At 35.6% G+C, this 18,627-nt stretch overlaps 1 protein-coding gene across 1 annotated transcript in view; it reads right to left on the bottom strand.

Annotated features, from left to right (window-relative positions):
* The window catches only part of malrd1 (MAM and LDL receptor class A domain containing 1), a 97,867-nt gene extending 95,353 nt beyond the window's left edge, over positions 1-2,514 (bottom strand). The window contains exon 1 of the mRNA XM_030123104.1: positions 2,334-2,514. Within this exon, the coding sequence (XP_029978964.1) occupies positions 2,334-2,514 (181 nt within the window). The remainder of the gene's footprint in view (positions 1-2,333) is intronic.
* Between the last annotated feature and the right edge of the window lie 16,113 nt (positions 2,515-18,627).

Below are 18,627 nucleotides of genomic sequence, written 5' to 3'. Positions count from 1 at the left end.
TAATGCTACCCACTGACCCATCCTGCCACTCACTAACGCATTTGTTGTATCATCTACAGACCTATTCGCTGATTCCATTTCTGAGGAAAGTCTTGATCATTTTCGGGATGTGACATTTACTCCTGTGGGTGGTGCTTGGGTGCAATTTTTTGCGCCCCGAGGCTCTCCTATCTCTTGTACTGGAGGGGGTCTACTGCCAGAGGTGGGAAGTAATGAAGTATAAGTACTTTGTTACTGTACTTTAGTAGATTTTTTTAGGTATCTGTACTTTACTTGAGTATTTATTTTTCTGGCAACTTTTTAGTTTTACTCCCTACATTTTTGCATAAATCTCTGTACTTTATACTCCTTACATTCTCAGAATAGGCTTGTTACTTTTTCAGACTAAACAGATTTGGGTAAAGAAAGGCACCCAACCTGGTGCAAGACTCTAGTCAGTGCCATTCACTGTGGAATTAGAAAATGGAAAGGTTTCATGATTTTGTCTGGCTAAATAAGTATTGTTTCATTCATGGCAAAAAACTTTTTACTTTTATACCTTATTACAATTGAGAAGTTGTACTTTTTTAATTTTACTTTAGTTAAAAATTCGAATCAATACTTCTCTTTTACGAGTGTATTTTTTCCACACAAGTAACTGTACTTTTACTTAAGTACAGAATGTGAGTACTTTTGCCACCTCTGTCTACTGCATTAGTGCCATTTATAACAGTATTATGGTAAACGGAGAGCCTCAGGAGCAGATTTTTGAGATGGTTCTTGCTTCGGAAGGATGGAGAAACTGGAGCTCCACTTACATGAGCTTTTCCTCCAGAGAAACGTCACCCTAAGCCTAAGCCTAAACCTAACCCTAAGTGGAGGTCACGTGTTGTGAATGGAAGTGGAGGTGTAGCACTCTACTCTCCAGCATCTGCAGCTATATCCTTTTGAGAATTTTGCCATCCCCACAGGAAACACATGACTTGACTGCTCACTCAACATCCGAAAACATTTTTAAACTCCATTTGAATGCAGATTATACACAGTACTCACAGGCTGTATCATGTAGCTCATTTATTTAAACATTAATGTTTTTGTAAAATTATTTTACATTATTCCTGTGATCTTCTTCTTCATGTGAGACAGGTGGGGTGGCGCCCTAGTGCCCTCTGTTGATGAGCTGCCACTGACAAAATGTGGAATTCATGAAGTGCCTTCTGAATAATTATAAAAGATTCAGCTTTAGCGTCAAGGAGCAAAGTATAAGAATACACACAGTCTGTTGTCAGGCTTTTGTAGTGAGTGAAAACAAAATTATGTATTAAATATCACTGTTTTCAAAGGTGTCCACTATAGGGAACTAATCTCTTTAGCCCTTAATGAAACCCTTAAACCTTTAATGGATTTTTCTCTACACCTCTTCCTAAGAAATTTATCACCATTTATTATAACATTAACCTATGAGGAACTGAGGAAAAAGTGACTGTAATTAACTGAACATAAAAACAAGCATCTACAACCTCTGTCATTGGTTCTACATGGGTTTTACTGGTTGAATCACTGTTGCAGAGGGCAACAGTGTTTCCATGTTCACTATGAACCCTGTGAACGTCCAAATGGGTCATATCTGATGACAATGAAAAGCTGACAAATTGCATTTTACCAGAATGATTTACATGTATTGATAGGATTAGTGATTCTAAAGTTAGTAAACATTTTCTATCAGTGGATGCTTTTGGTCAGTGGTGTATGTTAAACAAAAAGTGTCTTTTCTTCCAATATACTCAAAGTATACTCACAAGGCAGATCAATAATTAATTTAAATTAAATCTATAAACAATAGAAGGTTATTTTTCTATGTGGAGAAGTTTTTGCAGTTTGTACAATAATGTAGAGTTATATAGGGTTATAATTATTCTTACAAAGGACAGAAATGATTTTTATCTTTGGAGATTGTGAAAAGGCACTGACCTTGGAAAAACTCTCAGGCAGGGAGCTGAAACAGTACAATTCAAAGTCAGTCATCTATTATGTCGTCTAATTACACTGGGATAGTTCTTTTGAATCAGGAATGATTCTTTGGTGAGTGAAAAGCATGTTTGTTATTTTTGCTAGCCTGTTTTTGAATGAAACAGTATAAAAGGTACATCTTGGACATAATAACTCCAAGATCATAAGTATTATTCTTGTCAGACAAGCCCTTGATCAGTGATAGAAAGTACCTGCAGCTCTGAGGTAGATGACATCCTTGTTTCCTCAATCCAAAGTACACTTCAGGTAAAGTCTAATCTATTCTTTTCTGTGAAGTTGCTTTATATTGTTCAGATTCTAGATCATTTTCATATCTTACTCACAGTCTCTTTCATCGCTGCCATCTCCACAGTTATCGGTGAAGTCACACACACAGTCGTTGGGTAAACATAACCCCTGGCCACAGCTGAACTCCTGGGATAAACAGCCTCGAACAGACGCAGGGGCGAACACCAGCAGACAGAAGGCCAGCAGCCGCCACCCCGAGCCCGGCAGAATCCTCATCGGCTTTCTTATTACTATTTCATTTAACTAGAACACTCATTTCGTATCTCACCTCCAGGTTAAGCATTGTGTTGTTACGACATGAAAGAGAAATCCTGTCGAAGGAGTGATTTGTTCACTGAGTACAGATTACAGGTATCCTGGACTGATCTCATTCAAGCTTTTAGCATGTTGTAAAAGGTAATGAATAGCTTTTATGATCATTCAGTATGGTGACTTTTTCATTTTGTGTGTTTAACGCCTATGTCTCTATGACATTTCAAGAAAACTGAAAGGTACATTTCTTCCTAGGTGGTCTTACATTAACCCTTTCATGCATACTGGTCACTACAGTGGACAACTATTCTACAGCTGTTCTCTTGTATATTCATGGATTTTGTTGTTCTTTTCGTTGTTTTTTTGTTTTTGTTTTTTTTACACATATCTTTATTAAAGATTTAAGACACTATATATCTTTTCTGACATGAATTGGTAACATTGTGTAGATCTCTCCTGAGCATAAACCCCCAGAATCACAAGCCCCCCCATAGTTTTCACACAATTTATCAGTAAATACACGTTTCCATGCATCAAAAATTAAACGTGTGGTGTCCAGCTGAGTGGACATTTTTGCAACTTCATGAAAAATAGGTTCATAAGAATTTTTTTTTTTCATTATTATTTTTTTATGTATTTTTTTTTATTTTTTTTTTTTAATTATTTTAATTTTATTTTATTTTAATTTTATTTATCTTTCAGAAGAAAATTTTCAATCACATTGTTTTTTTAATGCCTAAAGAGGAATAAAAACACTCAGGAAAAAATTTTGATTAAGGTTCTCATAATTCCTGCATGAAAGGGTTAAAGGATGGTTTTATTTTTTTTTGTGGTTTAGAATTACACTTTCTTGGTCACAAGAGGAAAGTGCTTCAGGAAGGAGAGTAGCATGCAGCTATTTACATTTCTTATCTCCCTACACAAGGGCTCACTGCTCATAAAATATTATTAAAAAGTCTGTCATACAAGTGCCCAGTGTTTCTAACCGGATACATATTCTAGCTGTAACTAATTACAGAATGATTAAGTGAACTCATAACAAAGCACAGGAGAGCTTAGCCTGGGAATATCAACTGCTATAAGGTGATCATTAACTGTGTCCAACGGGGCTTAGCTTCACTTTACAGTGAGGCATAATTTCATTTCACAGCAATCAATAAAGACAGGACCTCAAACAGGCAAGCGACACACCAGTACATGAGCTGGTGCAGTTCAAATGAAATTAACCTTGAGGCGAGCCGGGCTTGGCGGCTCCATGGGAGACGAGGGACCGATGGAACAAGGAAAAGATCACATCTGTATTGACCCGTGTTGGCAGTGGTAGGGGGGTGTAAAGAGTGAAGAAAGAACACAAGATGAAAACTCATACAAGGTCTTGATCTTTTGTCCAAGTGTCAAACGCACACAGCTACAGTGTCGTGATGAAAATGTACAATGGATGGGATCCTGAACCTGTTAATGTGCTCACTAAGAAAAAATAAAAAATATATAAAACAATTTAGCTTTTAATATTTACAGTAGGTGACTTCCAAACAGACATTACACTTGTTTTTAGTGTTTATCTGTTAAAATAAGAGCTTCAACACTCAAACACCCAAACAGCCACTGGCAACTGAAATAATCTACTCATCTAAAATGTTTAATAACATCTGATCCACTAATCCTATCAGTACATGTAAATAACCCAGGTAATATAGAGTTTGTCATGTTTTCATATTCATCAGATATGACCCATGTGGATGTTCAGATGCTCCACAGTAAACGTGGAAACACTGTCATCTTCTGAAAAATTGATTCACCAGTAAAGTCCATGTAGTTTGATAAATAACAGTGGTTGTAGACACTTGTTTTTACGTTCAGTCATTGATCTTTGCTGAAAAAGTCACTTTTTCTTCAGTTTTCTATTTTTTTTATATAGATATATATAATAACCCTCAACTTTACTTTGAGCTTTTGTGAGCAGCTACATGACCAGTGAATTAAATACAGAAAAATACCAGATTTTCACTGAAAAATGCAAAATACAGAGGATAATATTAAAATAAATGGTGATGAATCACATAAGAAATTTTAAACAGAGACAAAAATTCATTTGGGAACTGCCACAACAGTAGCACTGGGTCAATCAAATGCAGCCTCTATTCTTGCATCGTGATCTACTCATGCATTTCTCCTATTTATTAGTAGTTATGAGCAAAAATCTGAATAGTGACCTCAAAATTATGTTTGTCTTTGACCTTAGGCCTCCCAAATTTAATCAGTTCAGTGAATGCTGTGGGTGATGTTATGTTTCTAATGTAATGTGGACTAATAGACAGATCTTCTTAAAGAGATGAGCTGTGGAAAATAAAAAACAAATCAAAACCAAAATGACAAGCAGGGTACTGTTATAACAGTATTAGGAGGCAGGACTATTAAACGTGTGACTGCCATATAGTGTAAACAAATGAGATCATACATGTGAATGTTTATACATTTATTGCTTAAATTACTATCAACTGTCACTTCTTTTACAGAGAAAGGCCAAGTCATGTATTTGTTAGAGCTGTGATTAGAATACAAACAGCAAAAAAAAAAAAAAAAATTATTTGCGCATCACCAACAGCAAGAGAAAAATTCAAAGAAAAAAAAAAAAGCAACATTCAAACAAGTAACACCATTGTGCAGGAGAGGATAGAAGCCAGAAAAGGCTTATGTGAATACCTCCCCGGAAATAAACAATACACAGGAAGAAGAAAAAATAAAATAAAATAAAATAAAATAAATTAAAATGAGCATCCTCTCAAGAGTTGAGCTCTTCTTTAAGGGCAAAATGAGGAGTTTGGTCATCTGGGAGGAGCAGAGAGCGAGTCCCCGCTCCTCCACATCAAAAGGACCCATTTAAGAGGATTTGGGCATTTGGCTACAGGGCATCCTAAGGGAATACCTGGTGAAGTGTTTCAGACGTGTCCAAATAGAGGGATACCCCAGGGCACATCCAGGACATGCAGGATAATTACACTGTATCTGTTAAACTGGAGAAGGAGGTCTGGTCCCTACTGTATGGTCCTGGATAAGGAGAAAATGCATGGATGGATGGATGGATGGAAAAACAACAAAACTAATAAATGAATTAATCCATCATAAGTATAATTAACAGTATCATTGACAAAAATGATGAGAATGAAAAAACATGGAAAATGATGAAAGTCTTGTTAGTCATAGACAATTTAGTAACATTAGCTTAGCAGTTAGTTTACCATTGTTAACCCAGCTAGCTAACAAATAACTGTTTAGTAGAGATTGTGTTCAGCAAATTATTTGTGAGATTATTGGACTGTTTTTTATTGTATCAAGTTACACTATTTTGTTCAGTAAGTCCCTTATATAATATGTCAACAAACATATATAGTTATTGTTGAATATTCTATCAAATACTTCAGCAGTGATATTTTTGTTTTGGCTAACATCTTGTAGGGATGCAAAGTATCATTAAACACTGTTTAATGATATAGTGGATTTTATTTTATTTTGCATACTACCGACAGAAATCTGCACATTTTTCAGTGAGAATTAACAGCTTCATCAAATCGGCATAAAAAAGTATTCAAATACGTTAAACCTACATAGGCGCATGCATTTCAAACAACAAAGAAAGGGTTGTCGCGATATAATTGTAGCTAAACATGGTATATAAAAAAAGTGGAATGTGGCATAATATGGTAATAGTGAAGTTTTTACCTTAAATTCTACTTATTTGGGACCTGGCATGATTTATTTATCAGCTTTTTTAACACATAGTTACAGCAGAAAGTATAGGACCTCACAGACCTTCAGGATATATTTAATAAGTAGTAACTATGATAACTACATGAAAGAAAGAGGGGGAAATAATGAAAACTAAACAGCTTTATATCCAAGCCAACTAAGTACAGACTCAGGTCAGTTTGCCCTGCTTTATTGCCCTCACTGGTTGCAGTGACTCCAAATTATGGTAAGTGACACTTAAAAAATGGAGTGATATTTAACAGGGAAGCACTGATCCAATGGGGCTGGACAACCCCAATTTTATTATTGGATATAAAAGTGAGAATTAAAAAGAAATATCTGGAGATAGACCCATAATATCCAGGGCTGCTGGGTATAAAAGCAGTCTATCATTGTAACACAGATACTGCTAGATTAAATTTTAACTTAGCGTTAAGAATGATATTCTTATAGTCAGTCCCAAAAGAGAGTAATGTGATAAAAAGAAAACTAGAAAATGAGATCATAGCCTGTCTCCTTGGGTCACCTGCACTTATCCATTCTCATATTTCCTCGTCTTCCTCTTGTGAATTCTTAAGACCACTTGTGAATCCATTCACCTTCATGGATGACGATGAGGTCGCAACTAGAAGTGCCTTAAACAAGATAAATGTATCATCATGGCCACAGAGCTGGTGCAGTTTCATCAAAGCATTTCAGCTAATCTGTTTCCCATGCACTGTCTTGTACATATTAAAACAAAGATGTGATTAAATTCTGCTCTTGTTTGTTGCCACACTGATTTCCTTTGAGCTCAGTATTCTGCTGCTTATGTTGGTGTTTCATGTGAATAATGGTGAGCAGGAGACAGAGTTAACCCTTTAACCCCTGATGTGTCTGTGGTGAGCGTTCTGAACGTATGATTTATTTAACCCTTTCATGCACAGTGGTCACTCCAATGGACAGCTGTTCTATGGCTCTTCTATTGTTTATTCATGGGTTTTATTGTTTCAGTTCCATATCAGCTGACACAGTGGATGCTCATGCATCATCCAAAACACTGCAGTTCATACTATTACTGTAACTTTGCTGTTCTAGATAAAACTGATCTGCACTGACATGTTTTGGTGTAAATCAATTGCTAATTGTTGTTAGACTGTAATTAACTTTTTTTTTTTTTTTTCTTTTTGCATATCCTCCTGAGACCCAGTAATGCATTTTGTCCTCTGTAGGGGACAAAAGTTTGACAGTTTTACTCAAAACATGCTGTGCATTTACAAAGGACATTCCATTAAAAAAATCAATCAATAAATAAAAATAATTTTAAAAATGTATCTGAAAAAAACTGTTGCATTATGCAGTTTCCAATCAAGACAATTTTTTGATGTAAAAAAGCTAAATTATCAAATGCCTGGGTCTCAGGAGGATTTTATCTCCATGAAATGAGTAATAACTAATATTAGAGTATGATAAAATATGAGAAAACATTAGCAATTTAGCAATTAGTGGCATTAAAAATGTTTTTATTTCATAGTTTTCACAGTTTATCACTTTCTGATGATGATTTTTAAATAAATGTTTCTTTGTTTCAAAAATCAAATGCATGGTGTCCAGCTGAGTGGACATTTTTGTGACTAAAAAAATAGGTTCACAAAAAAAATAAATAAATCAATTGCATTGTTTTTTTCATGCCTAAAGAGGAACAAAAACACTCAAGAAAAAAATATTGACTAAGGTCCTCATAATTCATGCATGAAAGGGTTAAATATTCATAGAAATTCAACCATTTGCTCAATAGGAAACATTCCAAATGTTCAGATAGAACAGACCTTGTTTTTTCCATAGACATCTAAGCATGCTCAGCACCCCCCCCCTATTCTACATGGGAGGGGCAAAACGCAGTGCAGTGAATGAGACCAACTCACTATAAAAAAAGACGGTGTGGGCTTTTTTTTTTTTTTTTTTTTTTACACTGTTTTCCTTGTCATTTTTTGTTACCTCGGCAGAAGTTATGTTTCGGTTGGAGTTTGTTTGTTTGTCTGTTAGCAAGATAACTCAAAAAGTTATGGACAGATTTTGATGAAATTTTCAGGAAATGTTGATACTGGCACATGGAACAAATGATTATATTTTCGGGGGGGGGGCGGGGGGGCTGATCTGCCTTGGCAGAGGTCTGTGCTAGGGCTGAACGATATGGACAAAATTTCATATCTCGATATTCATGCCAGATATCTCGATATCGATACGATTCAAAATGACTACGGGTTCGGTGAAAACCAAGCATATTTCAGAAAAATACAAACATCATAAAACAAACGAATGTGGAAAATGGAGTTTTATTTATAAGACCTCACTGCCAGTCATCAACATTAACATAAAGTACAAATAAATAAATTACAAATCAAACATTTTACATACACATTTTACACTGTATATGCAGGGCAAGCGCGGGGGAAATCTATATCGTTTATATCGTTGCTTTTTCGATATTAATATCTTGAATGTTCATATCTAGATATAGATATGATAACAATATATCTTACAGCCCTAGTCTGCGCTCTCCGAGTGCTTTTCTAGTTTTTACTGTTGTTTGCAGTGTTATGGTAATTTTCCTTTATTTTATTAACAGTGTTTTTACTGAGTTTTGACCATGTAACTATTTTTTGGAGTAACCAGGTACCAAAAAACAGCTGGACTGGTTTAGAAAAAAAGAACCCCAAAACAAAAACTACTGGGCCAAAATTCAAATACTTGTTGTTGTTCAGTGTGTTCCAATTCACAATTCATGTTCAACATCCTAAATCTTTTATTAATGTACATTCTGGGTACCTTATTATTTAGTGAAAACCTGTCAAACTTCACTTCCTCTCTTTGTCTTTTTCTGCTATTCCACCCTGTTTTTACCCTAAAACACACAGTAAAGTAAAACCACTGAAGAAAAGGAACACAAACACATACTCACAGTAGCTTTTATGACACTGAAACAGACGCAAATTCACAGCAGCACGTTTACCTGGAATAATGTCTCAAGTGTTAAAACTAGTTAAAATTAGTTAAAATCAACCTACATGGCAAATAATCTTAATGCAGTTCCAGTCCAATGTAGCAAAGACACAAAAAGGGTAAAATAAAAATCAATCAGTGAAATTAATCTGAAATTCAATGAAAGTTTCTGGGTATATTTCCCTATTTCCCTTTAGCTAGAATAGAAAACCTGGTGAAAACACTGCGGTGACTGTAGATGAGCTGATAAGCTGTCAAATTATTTTTAAAGACAATATAATGCGTAGAATGGAAAAGCAAATCATAGTTCTGTTGTGTTTCCCCATCATTCATCTTTATAATTGCTCCTTTCCTGCCCTGTTGCCTTTTGACAGTTTGTTAATTAGAACACATTAACAGGGAAGAACATTCACAACACATTTTGAATGCAGCCAATCTGGTTTTACAGACTCACTCAAGCTGTGGTGAGACACGGCGCCTGCTAATTTTACTCCATCCTGTATCCAGTGAACGATTGCAGAGTGAAGTGATGAGAGCAGTTTGGTGTACGTATTGGAGAGGCATCACTCAGCAGCGCCAATTAACACAGTATGAGGAGGAAGATCTTGAAGCGTCCTGCAGTGTGTGCGCCTGATACTTAAGGAGAATACATGAACCAGAATACAATAAACACCTGATGCCTTTTGCTTACTTCCTATTCGCCAGATCTGTGTTCTGCAACAATGCTGCCATCTGTAAGTCATCAACAAGCCCAAAAGGTCAACTAAAGTACTTTTATAGAACCCTGTCAGCTTCATTGTAGCCACAGGTGGGAAGTAACTAAGTAGAAACTCTTCATTATTAGACTTAAGAGTTTTCTGGTGTCCACTTTTTTTATTTTACTCCCTTCGTCTGAACTCAAATACCTGTACTAAAAACTAAAAAGGCTCATTATTTTAGTTGTAGTGCATATAAATTACTGATTTTCAACATCAGTGGTTTATCCATTTGTGCATGTCACAAAGAGTAACTGTAAATGCAATGATGTAAAAGATTAAATAAGACAAAAAGATGTTAAAAAACAAACAAAAACAAAATGTGTAGGGGACATATTGACATGAAAACAGCGTAAAGGTGTAACAAGTCAAAAATGACATAAAAGTTGTAAAAAAAAAAAAAAAAAAAAAAAAAAACCTAAAAAAAAAAAGAAAAGAAAAGAAAAGAAAAGGAAGCCAATATAACACAATGAAAACAATAAAAATAGGACCAATGGCCCTGTAGCTTACCGGCCAAATTAAAAGCTTTGGGAAATGTATCCAGATGCCATTTATTATCACCCAGTTATGTGCATTTATTATATTACAGAAATAGTCCATGTTTTGGTCATATTCCAATCAGATCTGTAAAAAATTCAAATTCCAACTTGATATCATTGATACTTACTGATTTATTGTATCAATCCACTTCTTAACTCTTATAATGGGAAAACTTTTCAAAGTCACACCAAATCCAGAATCAGATCCAGATCGAAACAATTTCAATACCTTGTGTTGACATCATCATACAGAAGCTGTATACCAAGTTTGAAGTCAATCAGAACTGGAGTTTCGGAAAAGGACGATTGAAATTTTTTCCCCATAAGAGCCCATGTTAAATTTTCCGTAAGTTCCCGGATCCAGAAGAAGATCCTGATCAGCATGTGGACATTATGTTTTGGTCATCTCCCCATCAGGGCTGGACTGTAGAAATTTACACTGGATATCATTTATATTTACTGAGTTATTGCATCAATCCACTTCCTATCTCTTATAATGGGGAAATTTTTCAAAGTCGCACCAAATCCAGAATCAGATCCGGATCTAAAGTAATTTCACTAACTTTCGCTGACATCATCATAAAGAAGCTGTATGCAAAGTTTGAAGTCAATCAGAATTATAGTTTCAGAGAAGAAGACGATTGAAAGTTTTGTAACGGACGACAGACAACAGATGATGACAGACGTTGCCGCCGGACGCTGCATGATGACAATAGCTTACAGCCTGTCAGCCAGGAAGCTAGTAAAAAGGCAAAACAAACTGAAAATGATGTAGACATACACAAATGAAAACACACCTGTTCTCTCTGATGTCGAAGTCAGTTCTTCATTTTGTTTGGATGATATATTTAGTGGCTTTGAAACATTACATCAAATTTTACAAAATAAGAACACAGTCTGAGTTCTTTTTCAAGAAGACAGCATTAAAACACATACAAACCAAAAAGTCCTATTTCTTACTTTTACACTTCAAGTATCTGGACTTTTTCTGTTTTACTTGAATAAAGACATAGAGTCTTTATTGACGCATGCATGTGTACTTCTGCTGAACAATGTGAGTACTTTTACTACATTACTGTGAATGGGCCCTGAACTCCATTCAGGAAACTGTTAAAAACACACCTCACTTCAACAATAAAGGAATGTCTGCCCTTTCAATAACCTTCTAATTACTGATTGTCTTGTTGTGAATGTCCAGCTCCAGCCAACTGATTCTCTAAATAATGAATCAGATGATGATTAAGTCTTTTGAGAGTAAAGTCCTGTCTCCCTGCCTGGTTCTCCTTTAACTCATTAGCCCTCAATCACCTAAATAATTACAGCTTGATTAATGACCGAGACAGAGGAACTTTATTAGACACAGGCGCTGAGAATGCGTTTTAAAATGGTGACTCGAAATGACTTGATCTAAAACTCTGACCCAAAATAAAAGCCTTTGTCTCAAATGCAAATAGCTTCTTCACATTAAGGTCCTATTGTTGTGTGCTTTACCCTGAAAAAAAGTCTTGATTTAAGGGTGGGGATAGTCTACATTAACAGGAATGTGACAGATCAAGCCCTTTGGAAATTCATACACAGCTGCATATAAAGTGAGAGTGGAAATCAGATGAATCCGTGACCATGGCAGCCCTCTGTGAGTGTGTATGTGTATGAATAATGAACTGATATCACAGCAGAAATTCATAGAGTAATTTGCATCTTGGAGCAATAATTGAGACATTTACATGCATGCAGCAGGACATGGAGCCAGTGGCTTTAAGTGTTTGAAAGTCCACATGCAGGAGGTAAATCTTGCTGTTACACAAACAATTCATTTAAGTGGTGAATGCTAATGGTGTTCTACATACATGATGAAAAATACAGATAGGATCTTATAATAGACCACAGAGGATATCATTGTGAAAATCATTAAGCTTATACATTAATGTTCATCTACTGTAAATGAGCACCAATAAGGGTTGTCCTCTAAGTTTAATAACCTACAACAAGGATGTCAAATTCATTTTATTCAGTTCAGGTTCCACATTCAGCCCAATATAATCTCAAATGGGCCAAACCAGTAAATAATAACAGTGGAAAAAAGTACAATTACATAGTGAAAATGTTTACATCTACACCGAGCAAAAATATAAACCAACCATTGGACACTTTAACTTGTTAGTAGCAATAGGTGTTGCACAATATATTAAATCACACACAGTTTATTATGTTGATCAGTGTGGTACAGATTACCGTCCGTTAGAACATGATAGTGGCGTCTGGCATTCAGGGACATTCATGTGAACACGGTGGGGGCTGGCTGAAAGAACTTCATATCTCATGTGTCCACCACTGGCTTCCTGTAGAGCAGTGTTTCCCAACCTTTTTGAGCCACGGCACATATTTTACATTAGAAAAATCACAAGGCACACCACCAAATAAAAATGTCACAAGAAGTATATTTACTGAAATATAATGCAAATCTAGTCTTAATTTACTTACTCAATGTGAAACTTGGGCCTGTTTAGTTGAACACAAAGCTGATATTCTTGCAGGAACTGAAGAAAGACGTGGGGCGTTTGGAATGAGAAAGCTGAAAGGGGTGTGTCAGCACCCCTCTGGACGAACCCGCGGCTTATGGATTGAGGTCCATCATATAATAGTATAATAGAGGCAAAAAAAAACCCACCCTAACTTGATCCGTGGGTCCTGTGCGTAACCCACTGATCCGTGCATCACTAGTAAGGGGGGTTTTATCAACAGAATGCACCACATCAGGGCCGGTTCACTTTCACTTTCACTTCACAAAGGAAAACAGGAGACTATTGTTGTAAAGTGGATCACTGGTGCGTGCACTTGTATGTATCTATATCACGCCGCTTACTTAACCCTTTCATGCATACTAGTCACTCCAGTGGACAGTTATTCTCCAGCTGTTCTCTTGTATATTCATGGGTTTTGTTGTTTTAGTTCCATATCAGCCAAAGCAGTGGACACTTATGCATCATCCCATACACTGACATTCAGACAATTATTGTAACTTTGCTGCTCATGATAAACCTGATCTGTAGTAACATGTTTCAGTGTAAATCAGTTGCTAATTGTTATTAGACTGTAATTAACAGTTTTCTGAAACAATTTCTTTTTTTTTTTTTTTTTTTTGCTTATCCTCCTGAAACCCAGCGATGCATTTTGTTCTCTGTATGGGACAAAACTTTGACAGTTTAACTTAAAAAATGCTGTGCATTACAAAGGACATTCCATTAAAAAAAAATCGATCAATAAATAAACATTTTTTTAGAAATGTGTTTGAAAAAAACTTGCATTATGCAGTTTCCAATCAAGACCATTTTTTAATGTAAAAAAGCGAAAACTGTCAATTTCCTGGGTCTCAGGAGGATATTATCTCCATGAAATGAGTAAGAACTAATATTAGAGTATGATTAAATGTGAGAAAACATTAGCGATGTAGCAATTAGTGGCATTAAAAATGTTTTTATTTCATAGTTTTCACACAGTATATCACTTTCTGATGAGTTTTAAATATATGTTTCTTTGCTTCAAAAATTAAACACATGGTGTCCAGCTGAGTGGACATTTTTGGGACTCCATGAAAAATAGCTTCATAAAAAAAAAAAATTCATTTGCATTGTTTTTTTCATGCCTAAAGAAGAATAAAAACACTCAAGAAAAAAATATTGACTAAGGTTCTCATAATTAATGCATGAAAGGGTTAAAGTACCAATCAGGTGAAATTGGATAATCTTCCACGGCACACCTCATGATTTCTCACGGCACACTTATGTGCCGTGGCACAGTGGTTGGGAACCACTGCAGTAGAGTAACACCTTGTCTTCTCATCGACTTGACAATATTTTCAATTGTGGCCCATGGAGTGTTATTCCACTTCTCTTTGAGGGATACACAGAGCTATAGGATATTATCCAGAACCATTCTCTCATGATTTGCGACATCTGTGGCATGGTGACATCTGAGGAAATGTGACATTTTGAGGTGTCCTTTTACAGTCCCCAGTAATAGGAGGGCCTGAATACTGTTAATACTGTTTGAGCAGCGTCTGGACATGCTACACCTGTGTTGTGGTTGGAATCACTAGACCACTGAGCAAGTGCTCGCTCACAGAGATGGACTCAAAGTTTGTTTATAAGTCAAGAGAATTAACCATGTTTTACAATTATAAGACATCATGAGCTCATTTTGGGCCACATGTCTCAAGTTACATAAATACTGTACATGGTGCATTTATATTTTTGCTCAGTATACAAAGGTTCCTTTAAAATAACAGCGGTGGTGCAGTGGTTAGCACTCGTGCCTCACAACAAGGAGGTCCTGGGTTCGATTCCAACACCAGTCGATGGGGGGTGGGACCTTTCTGTGTGGAATGTGCATGTTCTCCCCCCATGTTCTCTCTCCAGGTACTCCGGCTTCCTCCCACCATCCAAAGACATGGACTTATACGTTAATTGGTTAATCTAAATTGCCCATAGTTATGAATGTGAGAGTGATTGTTTATTTCTATATGTCAGCTCTGTGATGAACTGGTGACTCATCCAGGGTGTACCCCATCTTCGCTCATAAGTAGCTGAGATAGGCTACAGTGACCCCCGTGACCCTAGTGAGGATAAAGTGATTTCAGATGATGCATGAATGTGAATAACATGAACAATCTGAAATGTCTTTTAATAAAATTGTCATTTTAGTAATATCATGCTTCAGCTTATCATTTATACATGTTCATTACAATTTACATGATCACAGTGGATCAGGCCAAATATTGTTAAAATTGCACTTACTTCTTTTAAGACATTTGAGGTTGTTCAAGTTATTCAATTTTTTTGTGAAAGGATAGTTTGTAAATGTAGACATTTTCATGTAATTTTATTTTTGTTTATACTAAAAAGAGAAAAAATTGGATTTGTTATTATTTATAAGTTATTATGTTAGTATTTTACTGGTCACTTGAGATCGTACTTGTCTGAACGTGGAACCTGAACGAAAATGTTTTTGACACCTTGACTGTTAATGTCTTCACTGTAATTCATCCCATGGGCCCTTTGGCGGGCCGCATGTTTGACACCTGTGACCTAGAACATGACTGATTTACTGTTTGCATTCCTTTTATCACTACAGAAAATAAACTTTTTCCTGTTTTTCTCATGGAGGACAGTCTGGCAATGCTCCTCACCAAGAACACAGTTCAGACTAAATCTGTCAGCCCCATTAGACGTGTCCTTGCTCCACTGGTTTGGATGATTTGGGCGATGCATTCTCCTCAGCCGGAGAAAGTATGATGCCTTTAAAGAGTTCAAGAGGTGCAGGGCTTTTAGTTGGGTGTTTGCTGTTATGCGTTAAGTTCAGGGAGGACAGGAGGTTGAAGGAGTCTGGAAGGTTACAGCACAGACAGTGTTTCTGCTCCTCATTGCCCCCGTTGTGTCTGACCTGCACGGCTGCTTTTAACTTCTCAAAGACAGTTTACTACTTCTTTCACTGGCTCATTCCAAGGGCAGTGCTGATCAAGATCAAGCAGAAGTGCAGCCGGGTGAATTAGAGATTCAGTATTATAAATTCTGAAAATGCTTCACTTTTATCACATTCTGATGTTCTAATAGTTTAAATAATTGATCATTTAACTGTATTATTTATTTCACTGCCAAGTGCAAAATACTTTAAACCATATGAGTCTAATAAAGTGCTGACAGTTTCATAGAAGAGCTAATCGTTTTTTAAAAAGTCTATTTTATTATGTCTGCCAAGGAGGTAATGTAATCACCCAAGGTCTTTTGATTTGCTTAATTTTTGATGGTTTGTTTGTTTGTGTTACAGACTACACCAAAAAAAAATTACTGCACTGATTGGTGAGAAATTTGGTGGAATGATATTGCATTATAACCCATTTCGTGGCAGTTCCAAAATATTTTTTTTCTCTATATTTAACCTTTCTTAAATGATTTATCACCATTTATTATAATATTGTCCTCCGTATTTTGCATTTTTCGGTGTAATTTATGCATTTTCCTATATTTGATTTACTGATCATGTAGATGTTCATAACAGCTCAGATTAAAGTTGAGGGTTATTATATCAAAAACCAGAGAAAACTGAAGAAAAAGTGACTTTTTCGGCGAAGATGTCAATAAATGAACGTTAAAAACAAGTGTGTCCATCCACAAGCCAGGTAAAAAAAAAAAGTGTCTCCATCCAGCGTTACTTATCAAACTCCATGGGTTTTACTGGTGAATCAATCTTGTAGAAGATGACAGTGTTTCCACATTCACTATACAGTCTCTGAATGTCCAAATGGGTCATATCTGATGACCATGAAAAGATGACAAACTGTATTTTACACCAATTATTTACATGTACTGATAGGATTAGTGTATTAACAGTTTAGATCAGTAGATGCTTTCGGTCACCAGTGGATGTTTGGGTCTTTATGGGTTAAGAACCATTGTAACAACAAAACCAATGTTATAAACTCTTTATTTGTCAGTTTTCATAATGTTGTAGCTGATTTATGTATCTAGAGATAAGAATACAAATGAATATCATTGGTATGGAGGTCATCTAAATGTATTATTAGACAATGGAAGTAAATTTAAGCAGCTTTTTAACATGGCAACAAAGAAGGAAAACCTACACTGTTGCCCATTAAGATGGAATAAATTAGTTTTTAACTCTTCCCATGAAATGATTGTGATTTATTCTTGATAAATAAAGTGTAACCGAGACTCAGTATATAATCATTACACCTGGTCAAAGGTGATTACTGATGTACAGGGTGGGGAAGCAAAATTTACACTGAAAATTTAGTTGTTTTTTTCTCAGCAGGCACTACGTCAATTGTTTTGAAACCGAACATATATTGATGTCATAATCATACCTAACACTATTATCCATACCTTTTCAGAAACTTTTGCCCATATGAGTAATCAGGAAAGCAAACGTCAAAGAGTGTGTGATTTGCTGAATGCACTCGTCACACCAAAGGAGATTTCAAAAAGAGTTGGAGTGTCCATAAAGACTGTTTATAATGGAAAGAAGAGAATGGCTATGAGCAAAACTATTACCAGAAAGTCGGGAACATACTATTAAAGAAGAATGGGAGAAGTTGTCACCCCAATATTTGAGGAACACTTGCGCAAGTTTCAGGAAGCGTGTGAAGGCAGTTATTGAGAAAGAAGGAGGACACATAGAATAAAAACATTTTCTATTATGTAAATTTTCTTGTGGCAAATAAATTCTCATGACTTTCAATAAACTAATTGGTCATACACTGTCTTTCAATCCCTGCCTCAAAATATTGTACATTTTGCTTCCCCACCCTGTATATGAATAGGAAAAAAACCAGGAATATTAGTCCAGCTTTTTAAAAAATTATTATATTACTTCTCCCACACCATTTTCATCTGTGATCTGGTTCTCTTTTTAATTGAATTTTTTTGTATATGTCTATTTATTAATTTTTTTACATTTCTGTCAGCGAGAGACTGAAATGAGTCTATAATCATAACCACTACAAAGACTAATAACCTTATTTAACTATTTTGTACAACACTAACACCAGAACAGACACTTTATTACAATGAAGTGGACACTTAATATTTGAAGTGAAATTCAGAATCACAGCAAATTTCAAAATATTCCTCAGTCCAAATATTAGAACTTTGCTTCTTAAAAACAAGTCTGTATGAAACTGAAAACTATTTTCAGTCAATAGTAGAGACATGATATTTTTCTGCCAGGTATAGATACTTTGTAGTGGGATATGAAATCTGTCAAAACTGAACAACTACCCATACTGAGAGGGTAAATGTATGTCTGTGGAATAGAATAGAATAGAATAGAATAGAATAGAATAGAATAGAATAGAATAGAATAGAATAGAATAGAATAGAATAGAATAGAACAGAGTGCCTTTATTGTCATTATACAGATGTAAAATGAAATTAAAAGAAACTCTCTTGTGGTGCGTGTAGTGCAAAAATAGTTTAAAAGAAAAAGTGTAAATATACAGTATATATACAGTATAAAAACAAGCATGCATTTACCGGTGC

This window comes from Sphaeramia orbicularis, chromosome 20 (assembly GCF_902148855.1).
Source record: "Sphaeramia orbicularis chromosome 20, fSphaOr1.1, whole genome shotgun sequence".
Classification (NCBI taxonomy): Eukaryota; Metazoa; Chordata; class Actinopteri; order Kurtiformes; family Apogonidae; genus Sphaeramia; species Sphaeramia orbicularis.
This window is presented reverse-complemented; position numbering and strand designations above follow the sequence as displayed.